General features: G+C 48.5%; 1 protein-coding gene across 1 annotated transcript in view; it reads right to left on the bottom strand.

The window, feature by feature from the left end:
• Positions 1-265: 265 nt before the first annotated feature.
• Positions 266-17,697, bottom strand: part of FRMD7 (FERM domain containing 7) — an 86,065-nt gene continuing 68,633 nt past the window's right edge. Inside the window, exon 12 of the mRNA XM_077485745.1 lies at positions 266-4,388. Coding sequence (XP_077341871.1) covers positions 3,276-4,388 — 1,113 coding nt within the window. The 3' untranslated portion in view covers positions 266-3,275. The remainder of the gene's footprint in view (positions 4,389-17,697) is intronic.

The raw sequence follows: 17,697 nt of genomic DNA, 5'->3' as shown, positions 1-17,697 counted from the left end.
AAATATTAGAAGTTATTTTTTGTAAAGTTATCCAAAGGATTAATTATCTAACCACAAAAAGAACACACTAGATTATACGATTTTTTTTTCTTAGTCGATGACTAATCGAAAAAATAATTGCTAGATTAGTGGACAAACTGTTAGTTGCAGCTCTACCCAGCATTCTCTCCTGTGCAGTGAGCCTGAGGAACTGCAATCACCAGCATACCCCCCTTCCTCCCCCCCACATGGGCTTTGGCCCAGACTGGCCCCCTGCCAGCTCAAGCTCAGAGTATTGTACCTGCTGCCAGTCATATCCTCTGCTAATGGGGGGGGCGCTCTAGTGACAAGCTGAGGAGTCGGTTAGCACTTCAGGCACCCAGGTGGAGTCATAGGGAGACCATTACTAGACCATCTCGCTACAAGTTTTCCCAAGGGGGGGATCTCTTAGACATCCCCCTGGGAATCCAGGAGAAGCTGCTATCGCTCCATGACCAGATGTATCGGGGCTTTGGGGAACAGAAGAAGTTGTTCCTGGCTCAGGAAGGTCAATGATTGGCAAGATCTGGGGCAAACACCTTTACTTTCAAGGGCCCTGAAGCCTAGGTTTTCTTTTCACGGAGGACGTCGGTAGGGTACCCAGATTGGATGCCACCTTCTATCTTTCCAGGCATAGAGACCTTACCTGGGAGAGATCCAATGGACAAGACTGTGCACATAGGGGCAGGGATGGGATGGAGACAATCTTGTCCTTTTCCCGTGCTCTTGCAAGGGGTGGCATATAGTGCGGGTGCCTCGTCTGCTTCACTGCATATATCTGCCAGATCTCAGCCCTAGTCCTCTCAGTTAAAGCTCGGAAGTAGGACAGTGCATTCAAGGCTAAGCTCTGGGATTCTCACGGAGGCCTTGTTTTGTTTAAGTCCTGATCTGGTCCCATTTAGATCGGACGGCTGATGGGTGAGAGTCCTTTCCCATCTGGTGTAGTATGGGGAAGCAAGCAAGAGAATCAAAGAGAATTCAGGGTCCCAAAGACCAACGTTCCAAAGAGGTCTTGGTCAGAAAGGTGGGGCAAAATAATGAAGGGGTTCATCCTCCTGAACAGTCCGAAGAAAGATTGGGGGCCTTCCTCCCATAGTGGTTAGTGGTTTCCTCCAATCATTTCTTCTAGGGATGGTGAGGAGGTGTCACCGGCTTGATTTTGCAAGCCAAGCTGCTCATCACGGAAAAGCATCGGCCTTACTACCCTCCCTGAAAAATCCTAAATATTGTATCAACAGTGGCTGGCACTCCGGACTAGCAGCACTCGAACCATAGGTTCAGCCTCGGACAGAGTATCGCCTGCTTGGGGCTTGAATAGTAAACGGCAGAGTATCCTGAATATAGGCAAGGGCCTAGTTACCAATGCCACATCAGTATGTTTTAAAAGTGGATACTGCTAATCCGGGAGGACCTTCACCTCAGTGCCATTCTGCTGTCTCCGGATGGAGTGGTAGATTCTCCCTGCATGGCTTCCGAGGAGGAATTGCTAAAGAAGGCACGAAGTTCTTGGATGAGGTGGCGGCCCTGCTAAGTAGCAGGAAAAGGGAACCCTGCTCCATCTACCACATTTTCAACAGCTGGTATGCAGAGGGCATTCCCAAGCAGGGGCCCCCTTTTCTACAAATCTTTCCAAATCAGGTGTTTCTTTTTTTTTTTTTATAAGAGGGGTAGCCTCGAAGTTTCACAGAGGCCAAGAAATTATTCTGCAACTTTCGGTTCAAATCCAGTGGGTGAACATAAGTTTGACGTTAAAAGGTCGTAGCACCTTTGCCAAACTCTACAGGTTGGACCTGTGCATCACTAAGGATCGGACCTTTGGGAGACAAAAGGGGTCCTACAAGCAGTGGTTTCACCCTAGGGTTAAGTCCTCGTTTATCCTCTCAAAAGTGGCTATCCTGAAAGACCTTTAGGGAAAATCAGAGTTGCGTACCGGTAACTTTTTTTTTTTTTTTTTTTTTTCCGGGAGTCTTTAAGGACAGCACCAATACCCACCCAAAAAATGTTTGCAATAAGGAGACTGCCCACTGGTTAAGTGGGTAGCGGTTTCGTGTAGCAGGACTGGGGTTGCTGGTTCAATTCCCCAACATGCTAATGGAGTTCCTGACGGGAACAGTCAGGAGGATTAAGGCGTATGGCATGTTCTTATGTCTCCCCAGCTGGTCGGATGTACTATTAGAAGATTGAGGGCCCAGTGGGCCGGGAGGGGCTTGAATCTTGAAGCTAAGGCAGCGTTTCCTGTGAAGGGAGGAGCCAAGGTCACTCAAAGGTGGCTGTCCTGAAAGACTCCTGGAAAAAGATGTTACCAGTACATTTCAGATTTTTTTAAAATAAAATTTGATAGTTTTTGCCGATTCTCTTCTCTTTACGGTATGGTTGATTATTCTGTGGCGCTTGATGGGATATTTCATTGTGTATGGAGATTTGGCCGTGACAAATCTGTTTAATATTGCTCTTTGTTCTGGTAGAAGACTCGCTTTTGTGTGTGTGTACTAGGGTGGATATAGGAGAGTGGCATAAGCATGTACCAAATTGCTACTGCTATCAGATGTGTATAGTGATCTTACGGCATTGGCGGCTTTTGTTTAGGAAGAGTGTAGGTTCCTGATTGTTTTAAGGTATGATCTAAACACCTATATACTGGATAATGTGATAGGACCGCTCCATGAAGATTTACATTTTGGCAAGGCATACTGGGTAGAAAGTACTGAAGTTTTGTCTAAATTCTAAAACCGTTATCTGTTCTTGTAGGTAAGTGATGGATGTGCACTTTAATAGGCACCTGTTGAAGTAGACACGGGTAGTGTTATTTACTAAAAGGAATGTGTTAGCCATTATGCTGCAGAAGAACAAGTGTCTGGACAGGCTCATTGTAATGTGAACATGATTATGAATGTGGACTGCTTAGCTCAGATCTTTGCTACTACTTTGCAGATTGAGCTGTTTGTGTTGCTTATCTATATCTGTTACATTGTGGCTGCCACAGACCTACCCTGGGTAAAACTGCTGGTTCTGGGGGAAGACCAAACCTAAGCAGTGTTATGCAGAGCCCTCCTGACAGGGGCCTACTAACCTGCCAAAGGTAAGGACATTGAGTGCTGTATAATAACAATAAAAGGCAGAGCCAAACAAAGCTACACCTTTCTGTGTTTAGGGCTTCTGCTATAGGCCCCAATGCTGAACTGCCATTTGCACTTTGGCTACTGTCTTGACTTGTAATGTTCAGTCCTTTGCTCCAAAATTTTCAGCTATAAATATCCTTAAGTATAATAATGTTTCCTATCTGATTTGGGTTTTCTGCTTCCCCATGCAGGAACATTTAGTGGAACCTCCTCTTCGTCATCTAGCTGGAGGCTGCCTGATGACAGCCTGACTCTAGCCATGGGATGGCTTATGTTTTTACCAAAAACGGCATAGTAGTATGGATTTATGATCTCTGATTCAGAGTCACTGGATTCAGTCCCGCTGTAGACATATCGCTCTGTCATCTGTGGACCTTTCTTTGAGGAGGATGATGATGCTGATGGAGCGAGAGTGGGAGGTGGTGGAGGAGGGGGAAGTGGTAATGGAATAAGCTTATGTGGCAAGGGGTTTCTAGAGACACTTGAAGTCCTGGTTAGGATAGGGTAAGGACCTAAAGGTCTGAATTCTGATCCACGTGGAAACCATTCAGACTTCATATCTGAATGACTCCAAGATCTTTTAGGATAAGGATCTTGAGAATCTTCCATATTTGTTATATGTACATCTGTTTGGCTTACCACACTAGCACTACCTTTGCAGCTTGTCCTGGGGTAGACTGGCTGGTGATACTCCTTCAATCTGCTAGCGCTTGGACTGCGATCTGCTGGCTGCCCTGGAAAAAGCTTAGATTGACTAGTAAGCCTCATGATTTCTTCTACTACAGCAGAGGCCTGTGGTGGCAATTGGGTTATTCCATCTGTATAGCAGTATCTATTGGGTAGTCCCTTTTTCACATAATGTCTTGTAAAAGAGGGGTCAGGGCCTGTATCAGTGTAGTAGGTCCTTGGTGATGAAGGCAAAACCTCTCTCATGCTACCTTCAGATGTGCTTTTGCGGTTTTCAGAGAAATTGTTACTTTCCTCATAACAGGACACAGGTCGCCTCTGGATTTCATGAGATGCATTACTTAGTAGATCACTATAACTACAACCAGGAAATGAAGCGCTGCTTTTGGACTGTTGCAAAGCTACTGCCTCCATCTCCTCAGGTCTGTAGCTTTCCATCCTTGTACTGAAGAGTACTTCAACTGCAGAGTTCCTTCTGTTCCTGTCCATAAGTGGATCCCACTCCACACTGTTGACACTTCTAGAACACGGTCTGCTGGTGTACACCAAGCGTAGTTCATTAGGCTGGTGGACATAAAAAAACAAAATAAAATGTATTAAGAACGTGGTACATTTTAATGCAAAATTTTAAGTTCTGCTGGTCTTTATTTTTTTTTATTTTCTCTTTTGTGAGTTGAATACCTCATCTTTAGGACTTCAAGGTGTGGTCTTCACCCTGGTGGCAGCCAAGTGTGAAGATGGAGAAAAACCTATCACTAGAAGTGATATCACAAAGTCCACCCACAAGCAGGTGCCAAAGATGAGGTATACACAATCCAGGAGCAAGTCTTTATAACATCAGAATCATTGCACTCAATGCCAGTTTTAGGCCAGCCAAAGTCATACAGCAAACAGGTTCACTTTAATGCCCCCTCTCCAGGTTCATACATACTCTCTGTGCTTAACATAAGACCTTCATCCACGTTGAGACAACCCTATGTGCGCTCCAGTTGAAGTCATGCTATTTAGCAAGGTCATTGTTATCCTTCCTCAGAGGGGTTTGACTAACAGCAGCAGAAGCCTATGGCTCCTGGGGTGTGTGTGTGTGTGTGTGTGTGTTAACCTTCTTCCAGGGAATGCATTGTAAAACACCTTTAGACTTTAGAACTTCTTTAAAGGAGAAGTTCACCTTTTAACAACAAATAAAATAAGCGCACATTTCTTTTGCAGGTTAAAAAAAAAAAAAAAAAAAAAAAGCATTTACTATTTTTGTGTTTTGGTAGCCTGTCTAGCGTGCATTTCACCAGTGATCAGCAGATTGCTAGTACTATGCAGAACTCCTGCAGATCTGTCACTGTATCTGTGTCTTTGTACCTTGTATGGGCATACCACCAACTACCACGGCGCTGTTGCGAACTACAAGCCGACAGACTCAGACTGTCGGGACTTGTAGTTTCCCATTTACAGAGGACAATGAATGAATGAAATGGCCTGGGGAAGCAGAGCCCTTCACGGCCACATTAGTGTCAAAGCGTGACACTGTGTGCCGGGAGAAGATGCCCCCCTCACTGTCACTGAGAGGGGGTATGCCTGCAGCTGCTAGACCATGTTGCACCCTAAATACAGGTGTAAAGGTAAACTTACCTTTTAAGTATGGGTAGGCTACAAAACTGGCCATTGTGTTGTTTTGGGATTGGATATGCTTTATAGATGACCTCTAGGCATAGAAACATTAATTAAAATATATTTCTCTTATATTCACCGATCGACACAGCTCCTCTCTGTAACTAAATGGGTTTGTTAGCCTGCTATTAGGAGAACTAGGCAAAAATTGTAACACAATACACAGAACTTTAGTCCCGCCCCAGGGGGCGGACCCTGTGCTAACAGCCCTCCCTTCTGCCCAGGCAGAACTCAGTTTTATTTTGCCTAGAAAAGGAGAATGACCTAGGAACCCTGCGGGCCCTTTGGTCCATTTTTTTTGATACAGGTTGATGTTTTTGTGCAAGATGAAAGATCCTGAGATCTTCTATCAACTGCCGGCTGGGTGACAGGCTGGAAATGATATCCTTGTAGTCTCCCCAGTCCGGCCATCAAGCGTGTGCAGGCCGCAGCTAAGGCTCGGCAGGCCACGACATACCTCGGCTCCAGAGGTGGTCAGTGAGCTTCAATGCTCCGGGGTATACATATGACCGGGCTATTGATGTCTGGATCATATTATACCGGGCCAACAGCTACCCTGTAACTACGCAGGAGTAGGTCTGTGATGGAATGTTTCCCAGCTCTTCAGAACTGGACCTGCTTCGGTGGGGTGAGCAGCTGGGAATTCCCTGGGAGGTCGATTCGGGGGCTCTGCGTGGCTAGCGATGGTCCTGGTCCCTTTTTGGGGGGGGTACCAAAAGGTGTCTGTGGAGGTGTTCTTGCTGAATGCAGGCAGCACTGTTCTGTGATTTTTTTTTATTTTTTTTTCCTGTCACCTCATGGCGCTTTCCAGCAGCCATTTTGACTGTGGGCAAAGCAGGTTCACCTTGTGAGCCTCAGCAGCCGTTTTCTATAGGATTTTCCTATTGGTTGCATTGGCAGCCATTTTTTTTGAAGCCTGAGCGCTCTTTTCACCGCAGTTCCCTTGTGACAGCATTACATGTGCTCTCACATGCCGTTTCCTGTGTCCACTGTGTATACAGGTCGCTGGATGGCAATTCCTTGAACGCTGGTGCAAGCTCTGCAGATAGTTTCACCGCTATTTTCTACAGCTGCTGCCGTCAGTTTCCTCACTCTGCACTTGGGTAACCTCCTGGGGACTACAGGCACGGCTAGTGACCATCACAGAATGCCCCAGGGTCAGTGAGCTTCAATGCTCCGGGGTATACATATGACCGGGCTATTGATGTCTGGATCATATTATACCGGGCCAACAGCTACCCTGTAACTACGCAGGAGTAGGTCTGTGATGGAATGTTTCCCAGCTCTTCAGAACTGGACCTGCTTCGGTGGGGTGAGCAGCTGGGAATTCCCTGGGAGGTCGATTCGGGGGCCACCTCGCCTCCTTCTCTTCTCTCCCACGTCCCTATCTCCCCACCTTCCCCCCTCCGGGAGGGTGTGTGTGTGTGTTTCGCTGGGTCTCTCACCTGTAGGGGGGGGCTCTGCGTGGCTAGCGATGGTCCTGGTCCCTTTTTGGGGGGGGTACCAAAAGGTGTCTGTGGAGGTGTTCTTGCTGAATGCAGGCAGCACTGTTCTGTGATTTTTTTTTATTTTTTTTTCCTGTCACCTCATGGCGCTTTCCAGCAGCCATTTTGACTGTGGGCAAAGCAGGTTCACCTTGTGAGCCTCAGCAGCCGTTTTCTATAGGATTTTCCTATTAGTTGCATTGGCAGCCATTTTTTTTGAAGCCTGAGCGCTCTTTTCACCGCAGTTCCCTTGTGACAGCATTACATGTGCTCTCACATGCCGTTTCCTGTGTCCACTGTGTATACAGGTCGCTGGATGGCAATTCCTTGAACGCTGGTGCAAGCTCTGCAGATAGTTTCACCGCTATTTTCTACAGCTGCTGCCGTCAGTTTCCTCACTCTGCACTTGGGTAACCTCCTGGGGACTACAGGCACGGCTAGTGACCATCACAGAATGCCCCAGGGTGGTGAGTCTGGCACCAGGATCCCCCCCTCCCTCCCCCCCAGATGGCGGCAGCAGCAGGAGGGTGGGGCCTTCAGTGTCCTAAGTCCCATTGCAGGTGGCAGACAGGGTAGGGTCAGCATAGCTTCAGAAACTGGTGTTTCTTCCCCCAAAATTCAGGCTATTGCAACCAGGTCACCTGCGGATAGCGCCGTGCCCATGGACACCCTGACAGCGGTCCTTAATTCCTTTGTTGCTAAAATAGAGGCGGTGCGTGGAAGGAAAGGTGCACGTAAAAGGCCCCTACCCCCCCGCCCCCGTCCTCTGGGGAGAGCTCTGATGCAGACTCGGGCCCTGCTGTGGCTGGTGACCCCTGCTCTGACCTATCGGACGAGGCTGACCAGGACCATTCGGCCAATGAGGATGATTCTCCGTCCGGGTGCGACAAATCGCTTGTTGGAGCACTTATCACAGCTGTGCGTGATACCCTGAAGATCCAGGAGCCAGTGGATCCCTCTGGTGATGTATCTGTCCTTTATTTTGACAAGTTCATCTACAGGGAATGGGGTCAGCCGCACAGGACCTTTTCGGTCCCCAAAAACATAGCGCTGCATTACCCCTTTGAGGAAAGCCTTCTCAAAAAATGGTCGGCTCCTCCGGTCGTGGACCCCCCAGTATCTAGGTTAAATAAAGTAACCACAATCCCGGTTGAGGGGACTCCTGCATTCAAGGACCCCATGGATAGGATGGCCGAGACGGTGGCTCGTTCCTTGTTTTATGGTTGTGGGGTCAGCCGTGCGACCAGTACTGGCATCTGCACTGGTGTCGCAGACACTGAATGGGCAAAAGTTTTGCACTGCGAATTGGGAGAGCAAAACTCCTCCCCTGTCTGCGTGGAAATAGCAGACCAGTGCAAGGCCTTAAGTACGTTTGTGACGCTGCCCTTTATACTCTCCCTCTGTTATCCAGGGCTTCAGTGTCAGCTGTGGTGCTGAGACGCCTGATTTGGCTTAAATGCTGGTCTGCTGACCAGGCATCCAAAAAAAACCCTGGCGGATCTTCCCTTCCTTGGCGACCGGCTCTTTGGAGCTTCGTTGGATGACATTATTAAAAATGCCACGGTGGTAAGAGTACGCTACTCCCACAGGCCAGGAAGGCTAAGGAGCCACGCCGCAGGCAAGGGCCCTCTTTTTCCACTCACAAGCGGCTTTTTCCTCCGCCCGGTGCTTTAACAAAATGTTCCCAGCCGGACAGGACATCCACGGATGGTCAAAAGTGTCCCAAGCCTGCGAACAAAAGTGCTACTGCATGAAGGTTTGCCCCCCACCTGTGTATCGGGTGGGGGGGTCGCCTTCGGGAGTTTGCAGCCTGGTGGACCTCCCAGTTATCTGACCAATGGGTCTGCGCCCTGATTTCCACAGGCTACAAGATAGAGTTTCTATCTTGGCCGCCAAACAGATTCTTCCCCTCCAGCATACCTGCATCCCCGGTACGCCGGGAGGCCCTGCTAGGGGTAGTAAGACTTGCTGAATCGGGGTGATTGTACCAGTTCCGGAATCGGAACGCTTCCAGGGGTTCTATTCAAATCTGTTTGTGGTTGCCAAGAAGGAAGGGGTACGTCCAATCTTGGACTTAAAAGCCCTCAATCACTTTGTAAAAGTGCAGAGGTTCAGAATGGAATCGGTTCACTCAGTAGTCGCTACACTCCAAAGACTCCAGGGAGTCCCCTTGATGGACATCCAGGATGCGTACCTGCACATACCCATATGCCTTTGGCATAAAAAATTTCTGCGTTTGGCAGTCAGGGAAGCCCATTACCAGTTTGTGGCTTTTACCTTTGGCCTGGCATCAGCCCCCCGAGTCTTTACCAAAGTACTGGCTCCAGTATTGGCGTTGCTGTGGCAACGCGGGATCGCGATCGTGGGTTACCTAGACAATCTCCTCCTGAGAGCATCTTCCGCCTCAGAATTAGAGGAGGATGTGGCGATCACCATGCAGACTCTGCGAGAATTTGGGTGGCTGTTGAACCTAAAGAAGTCTGTGATTGTACCGACCCAGCGTCTGGAGTACCTGGGTTTACTATTGGACTCCAGGGAAGCGAGGGTCTTTCTCCCCTAAGACAAATTGCAGACTCTCAGATCTGTGGTCAAACTACTGATGAACCGCAAGTAGTCGTCGCTTCTCTTTTGCATACGAGTACTGGTGCTCATGGTAGCCTCCTTCGAGGCAGTACCTTATGCCCAGTTCCAGAGTCCTGCAGAAGGAGATTTTGACAAAATGGGAAAAATCTCCGTTGTCCCTGGATCGACAGGTCCAGGTGAGCCAGCCAGTCAGACGCTCTGATCTGGTGGTTGAGGTCCACGGTGATTCAGTCCGAAAAATCGTTCCTTCCTCTGAAATGGACGGTGATCACTATGGACGCCAGTCTCTCAGGCTGTGGTAGAGTGATGGGGATTCAGTCGGCTCCGGGCCTCTGGTCGACGGACAAATCCAGGTTGCCGATCAATCTGCTCGATTTGAGAGCGATCAGGCTGTGCCTCCACACGTGGTTGACGTGTCTTCAAGGACGTCCGACCAGGATACAGTCAGACAACGCCACAGGTGTGGCGTACATAAATCACCAAGGGGGAACAAGAAGCTCAGCCGCTGCTCGGGAGGTCGCTCACATACTTGGGTGGGCAGAGCGACACGTTCCGGCCCTGTCAGCCATTTACATCCCGGGGGTGGAAAATTGGCAGGCGGACTAAGTCGTCAAATGCTGGACCCAGGAGAATGGGCATTGCATCTGGAGATATTCAGGCTGCTGTGCCTGAAATGGGGCACACCAGATGTGGATCTATTGGCCTCCCGTCTCAATCGGAAGGTGCCAAGATTAGTGTCCAGGACAAGAGATCCGTTCGCAGACGCGTCAGATGCGCTGGTGGCTCTGTGGGATCAGTACCAGCTGATCTACGCCTTTCCTCCTCTAAAACTGTTACCATGTCTGCTTTGCAGAGTGGAAGCCGAGGGGATCCCAGTAATCCTGGTTGCCCCAGATTGGCCTCAGCGGCCCTGGTACGCAGACCTTGTGCGTCTGGTGGCAGACGCTCCCTGGCAACTGCCTCTGCGAGAGGACCTCCTATCTCAAGGTCCAATCTTTCACCCTGCTTTACCATCGCTGGCTTTAAAGGCATTGGCTATTGAGAGCCAGGTGCTGAGGAACTGGGGTCTATCGGACTTGATGATTCCAACTATGCCGAGGGGGCGGAAATCTTCACGGAAGGTATACCATCGTACCTGGAAGGCCTACATCTCCATGTATGAGGAGAAAGGGTGGCATCCGCGCTCCTTTCTATATCCAGGATCCTGCTGTTTCTTCAGCAAGGAGTAGACCAGAAATTGGCGTTGATCACAATTAAGGGGCAGATTTCAGCCCTGGCTTTTTTTTTTTTTTTTTTTCAGCGACCCCTGGCGTCTCACTCATTAGTGAGTACCTTTGTTCAGGCGGTACGACATGTAGTCCCTCCGGTGTGTCCACCGTTACCCCCCCCCATGGGATTTGAACCTGGTGTTGTCGGCGCTTCAGAAGCCGCCGTTTGTTGACACTTTCACAGAAGGTGGTCTTTCTAGTGGCCATCACATTGGCCAGGAGGGTTTCGGAATTGGCAGCCTTGTCATGCAAGTCGCCTTATCTGGTCATCCACAGGGATAAGGTGGTGTTGCGTCTGCAACCGTTCTTTCTACCGACGGTGGTTTCGGCTTTTCATATCAATGAGGACATTTTATTACCATCGTTGTGTCCTAAGCCGAAGCACCCCAAAGAGGTGGCCTTTCACGCTCTCGATGTGGTTAGCGCTCTGAAGGTGTACTTGTCTGCCACGGCTCCATTTCGGAAGTCAGACTCGCTGTTTGTTTCGGTGGCTGGTCCAAAGAAGGGTATGGCGGTCTCGTTGGCTACCATTTCCAGGTGGATCAGACAGATTGTAGTCCAAGCCTACTCCTTGAAGGGGCAGGTGCCCCCCCTTCCAGTCACGGCCCACTCTACAAGAGCAATTGGAACGTCTTGGGCCTTCCGACACCAAGCTGCTGTCACTCAGGTGTGTAAGGCGGCGACCTGGTCATCTGTCCATACGTTTACCAAGTTCTACAAGGTAGACGTCAGTGCATCGGCTGATGCCTGTTTTGGCCGCAAAGTTTTGCAGGCGGCCGTGTAGTTGCAATTGAGATTTTTTTTCCTGGTTTTTCAATAAAAGCGCAGTACTGTTTTAATGCACTGTTGCATTGCTTCCACAAAAAGTTTGCGGTGTTGGGGATCTCTCCTGTTGAGAATGTCCGGTTATGGCGGTGTGTTTTTCCATACACTGCTGTTTTTTTGTGGGTTTAGTTTCACTAGTTCCCACTTGCCATGGTGGATTAAGTTTTTAATGCTGTTTTTCCCCACCCCTCGTTTGGCACTGCTTGGGAACGTCCCATTTCGTTACAGAGAGGAGCTGTGTTGGTCGGTGAATATAAGAGAAAATAGGATTTTTGTACTCACTCACTGTAAAATCCTTTTCTCTGTAATTCACCGACCGACACAGCACCCACCCCTCCTTTTCTCTACGTTATACTGCTTGTTGACGTACTGAGTTCTGCCTGGGCAGCAGGGAGGGTTGTTTAGCACAGGGTCCGCCCCCTGGGGCGGGACTAAAGTTCTGTGTATTGTTACAATTTTTTCCTAGTTCTAATGGCAGGCTAACAAACCCATTTAGTTACAGAGAGGAGCTGTGTCGGTCGGTGAATTACAGAGAAAAGGATTTTACGGTGAGTACAAAAATCCTATTTCCTCTGTAGTCTCAAATGACATAAATCTACATTTTGTTCACTAAACTCCTTTGTGAATCCAGATGTTGCTTTGTAAAACTAGCAGGGAACAAAGCTATGGAAGGCAACCAGCAGGTCCTCTCCATTACCTGCAGCAAACCAGAGGAGGCACATACAGGACTGGATCAAAAAATAGAGCTCTATACACACCCTAAAGAGTTAACTACAACTTAATTTATTGCTTAATAAAGTAAAATACAAAAAACACAAGCCAAAACTCCTGCTTATCCTCAGTATAATGGCCAAATGGGAATATAAAATTCCTTAATGTTCTATACCTCCCTACATCAATCAGAACAGATAACTTATGTGAACATTATACCTGTATCCCAAAGCTAGAGAGAAAATGGGCAAATACAACAGCCCACAGACCCCTCCCTCCTCTATTTAAAAAAACACCCCCTATAACACCTTAAAATAAAATTTTAAAAAACCCAATCCACCTGTAAACGAACCACCAGCACATAGTTCATAAAAGGTGCAGTGTGTTTCTGTTAAACACAGAAAAAAAAATCGCACTGTTCTATAATGGAATGATGCACGATCCATGCTTTTCTGATGCAGCCATATTGCTTGTTAATGTCACCGGTCAGTCAGTGGGGCTGAGTTTAAACACACGTTTATCCAAAATGGTAGGAAAACACACTCACGGGCAGGTTATTAATTATCCAATATCAATTAGTCCCTGTTGCTTTCGTCCTGGTGTTAAAGTGCAACAATAGAGAAAAAAAAATCCAAATACCAGAAATATTGTATAAGTCCATAGGCACTGCAAATAATATTGTCTCAAAGCCACAGGTTTATTCACAGGTATATTCAGTGTAACCACGTGCTAGGTTTCTGCAGCGTGCAGGTAAACTCCTATAAGCAATTGATATATGATTTCTCTTTCGTTCATTGACTGACACAGCTCTATTAATCTTGACCGTAGGGTTATCATGCCACCTTCAGGAGAGGACTAGGCAGAACATGTAAAAAACAACAAAACTGTACAGTTCCGCTCAGGGCGAGGTCCCTCTGGCAATAACCCCTCAGCCTACTTCCTGCAGCTCAGTTTATTTTCTGCTTAGTGAAGGAGAAGGACCTAGGCTCCATGCCTGAATTTTTTTCTGGATTTTTGCCTTTTGCGCAAGATTTTAAGATCCTGTGATCTTCTATCAACAGCCGGCTGGATAATATAGATCCTTGTAGTCTCCCCAGCCTGGCCATCGAGCGTGTGCAGGCCCTAGCCACGCGCTGGGTCAGCCATTACATGCCCCTCAGGCTCCAGGGGCAGCCGTTGAGCGCAATGCTCCGGGGCACAAACATGACCGGACTACGGATGTCTTTGTCACAGTGTGCTGTGGCCCACAGCCACCCTGTACTGCTCGGGTGTGGGTCTGTGATGGGATGCCTCCAGCGTCGTCTGTGGGCTCTGCATGTGCTGCCGCCATAGCGCTAACCGCCGCCGTTGTCTGTGCATTCTGTGTACAGTTTTGATCGTTGCCCATTTTCTGTTAGCCTCTGTGAGAAACATGGTCAGTGGCCATTTTCCCTGTTATTTTTTCTATACAAGGGCACCCAGCGGCCATTTTCTTGTAGCCCTGGCGTGTTTTTTCTCCACAGCACTGGTTCCTGTGCCTCAGAACAGCGCAGTATTTGTTCCTGGGCACTTGTGAGCTGACATAGCCATCAGTGACAGCACGGTGCAGCACTCAGTGAGGGTGGTGAGTCCTGCGGTGGGGGCCCCTGTAGCAGCTAGGTGGGTGGGATTGAGCACCTTGTCCTAAGTCCCCAAGGGTGGCAGACAGGGTGGGTCAGCGTGGCGTCAGAAGCTGATGTTTCTTCCCTAGACCTCCCTGCAATTGCAGCCGGTTCGCCTGCAAAGAGTGCAGTGCCTTTGGACGCTTTAGCAGCGGTCCTTGAAAGGGGGTAAAAACGGCCCCTGCCCCTATCCTCCGGGGAGAGCTCTGATTCAGACTTGGGCCCGCAGTGACTGGCGGCCCCTGCTCTGGTGTGTCAGAGGACGCTGACCAGGACCGATCGATAGTGAGGATGATTCTGGGTCCGTGCAGGAAAAAGCTCTAGTTGGAGCACTTATCACCACTGTGCGTGATACCCTGAAAATGCAGGATGCGGCAGAATCCTCTGCCGAGGTGGCAGTCCCTTTTGGGTCCTGTAAGCCAGCCCGTACGCCTAAGGTGTTCCCATATCTGACTTACTTTGACAAGTTCATATACAAGGAGTGGGGAAGTCCACGACTGACCTTTTTAGGTCCCAAAAAGAATGACGGTGCGTTACCCCTTTGAGGAGAGCCTTCTTATAAAATGGTAGTCTCCCCCGGTCGTGGACTCCCCAATATCCAGGTTAAGCAAAGTAGCCACGATCCCGGTAGAAGGGGCTCCTGCATTTAAGGACCCTACCGTCAGGAGGGCCGAGGCAGTGGCCCGGTCCATGTTTACAGTAGTGGGGTCAGCGCTACCACTGGTACTGGCCATGGCATTAGTGTCAAAAACCCTTACTGAGTGGGCAAAACTATTGCAACGTGAATTGGAGAAGCAGCAGCCTCCTCCAGTCTGTGTGGAACTAGCAGACCAGTTGGTGCATGGCCTTAAGTATGTCTGTGATATGGCCCTGGATACACTTCCCTTGCTCTCCAGAGCATCAGTATCGGCAGTGGTGCTGCGGCACCTGATCTAAATGAAATGCTGGTCTGCAGACCAGGCATCCAAAAAAGCCTTGACGGATTTGCCCTTCCTTGGTGAGCGGCTATTTGGAGCCTCGCTGGATGTCATTATTAAGAATGTCACAGGTGGAAAGAGTACGTTGCTCCCACAGTCCAGGAAGGGTAAGGAGCCATGCCGCAGGCAAGGGCCCTCCTTTTCCACTCAAAAGAGACTTTTTCGTCTGCCCAGGACCTCGGGTAAATGCTCCCAGTCCGACAGGGTGACTACTGAGGGACAGAAGCGTCCCTGCACTCGCAAGCCACCGAGCAAAAGTGCTACCGCATGAAGGTTTGTCCCCGCCCGACACTTGGGTGGGTAGTCGCCTTCGGGAGTTTGCAGTTTGGTGGACCACTCGGCTGTCCAACCAATGGGTCTGTGAACTGATTTTATCGGGCTACAAGATAGAGTTCCTCTCTTGGCCACCAAAGAGATTCTTTCCCTCCAGCATATCCTTACTCCCAGCTTGCCGGGAGGCCCTGTTTGGGGCAGTAAGGGACCTGCTCAGCCAGAAAGGTTTCAGGGATTCTATTCCAATCTGTAGTACCCAAAAAAGAAGGGGTATGTCCAATCCTGGACCTGAAAGCCCTCAATTGCTTTGTTAAAGTACAGAGGTTCAGAATGGAATCAGTTCGCTCCGTAGTCGCTGCACTCCATCATGGGGACTCCCTGGCGTCTCTGAATATCCAGGATGCGTACCTGTACATACCCATATGCCTCAAGCATCAGAAGTTTCTGCGATTTGCAGTAGGGGAAGACCACTACCAGTTTGTGGCTCTCCCCTTTGGCCTGGCTTCAGCACCCCAAGTCTTTACCAAGGTATTGGCTCCAATCGTTGGTCACCTAGACGATCTCCTGAGAGCGGCTTCCGCCTCAGAATTAAGGGAGGATGTGGCGATCACCATGCAAACTCTACAAGAATTTAGGTGGGTGTTGAACCTCAAAAAGTCGGTACTAGTGCCTACTCAGTGCCTGGAGCTTACTGCTGGATGCCGTGGAAGTGAGTGTTTCTCCCTTCAGACAAACTGCAGACTCTGAGCCGCGAGGAAGCTGCTGATGAACCACAGGTGGTCATCGCTGCGTTTCTGCATGCGAGTTCTGGGCCTCATGGTTGCCTCCTTCGAGGTGGTACCGTACGCCTAATTTCACACCAGAGTCTTGCAGAAGGAGATATTGTCCAAATGGGACAAATCTCCGTTCTCCCTGGATCGGCAAATTTGGGTGAGCCAGTTACTCAGGGACTCTCTTCTCTGGTGGCTGAGATCGCCAGCCCTTCAGTCCGGGAAATCGTTCCTACCTCTTCCTTGGATGGTAATCGCAACAGACGCCAGCCTGACCAGCTGGGGTGGAGTACTGGGAGTACAATCGACCCAGGGCCTCTGGTCGAGGGAGGAGTCCCAGTTATTTATCGTGCTCGAGCTTGAAGCGATCAGGCTATGCCTCTCCACATGGTCGCCAAGGGAACAGGATGTAGGCTGGGGTAGATATTGGACAGGGGTGCTGTCCCACCATAAAAGTTCACATGTTTCATTCCTATGGGGTTTGGTATCATAGGAATGAAACATGTAAACCTTTACGCTGGGACAGCACCCCTGTCTTATACCTAACCCAAGCCTACACCTGTTCCCTTGTGGACATCGTTTTGAAAGCAAATTATTCACTACCTGAAACAACTAACCTAAATGCTCCATTTGAGTTTTATTCTGTGTACCAGATTTCCTGGACATTGATCTAATTGTTCGTTGGATTATCATCAGCCTGCTTTGATAGCATTGAAACACTGCATAAACTGCAAATCAACAGAAAAATCACAGATTAGGAACCACTTGCTGAGGAACTGCATGCATGGCACATACACTGACAGATTGCTCCCCATGCAAGATTAGTGGCGATCTCTGCCTTGCCAGCTGGATCCGTGAGTAACCACTACAGACTGCAAAATCATATCAGTTGCTTATAGGAGTTTACCTGCATGCTGTGGGAATCCTAGCACATGGTTACACTGAATATACCTGTGAATAAACCTATGACTTTGAGACAATATTATTTGGATTTGCAGTGCCTAGGGACTTGTACAATATTTCTGGTATTTTGGATTTTTTTCTCTATCATTGCACTTTAACACCAGCACGAGATCAACAGGGACTAATTGATATTGGATAATTAATAACCTGTCTGTGAGGGTGTTTTCCTACCATTTTGGATAAACATATATTTTCACTTATTATTGTGACCTGTACATTGTGTTTATACTCAGCCCCACTGACTGACCGACCGGTGACATTAACAAGCAATATGGGTGCCTCAAAATAGTGTGGATCGTGCATCATTCCATTATGGAACAGTGTGATTTTTAATCTGTGTTTTATGGAGACACAGTGCCCCTTTTAGGAATTATATGCTAGTGATTCGTTTACAGGTGGCTTTTTTTATTTTTTTATAAGGTATTATAGGTGTTTTTTTTTGTTTTGTTTTTTTTACCACTTCAGCCCCAGACCATTTTGCTGGCCAAAGACCAGACCACTTTCTGCGATTCAGCACTGCGTCGCTTTAACTGACAATTGCGCGGTCGTGCGACGTGGCTCCCAAACAAAATTGACGTCCTTTTTTTCCCAAAAATAGAGCTTTCCTTTGGTATTTGATCACCCCTGCGGTTTTTATTTTTTGTGCTATAAACAAAAATAGAGCGACAATTTTTGAAAAAACTCATTATTTTTTACTTTTTGTTATAATAAATATCC

This window comes from Lithobates pipiens, unplaced genomic scaffold, assembly GCF_037356315.1.
Source record: "Lithobates pipiens isolate NorthernLeopardFrog02 unplaced genomic scaffold, aLitPip1_a1.2 Scaffold_1, whole genome shotgun sequence".
NCBI classification, from domain to species: Eukaryota; Metazoa; Chordata; class Amphibia; order Anura; family Ranidae; genus Lithobates; species Lithobates pipiens.
This window is presented reverse-complemented; position numbering and strand designations above follow the sequence as displayed.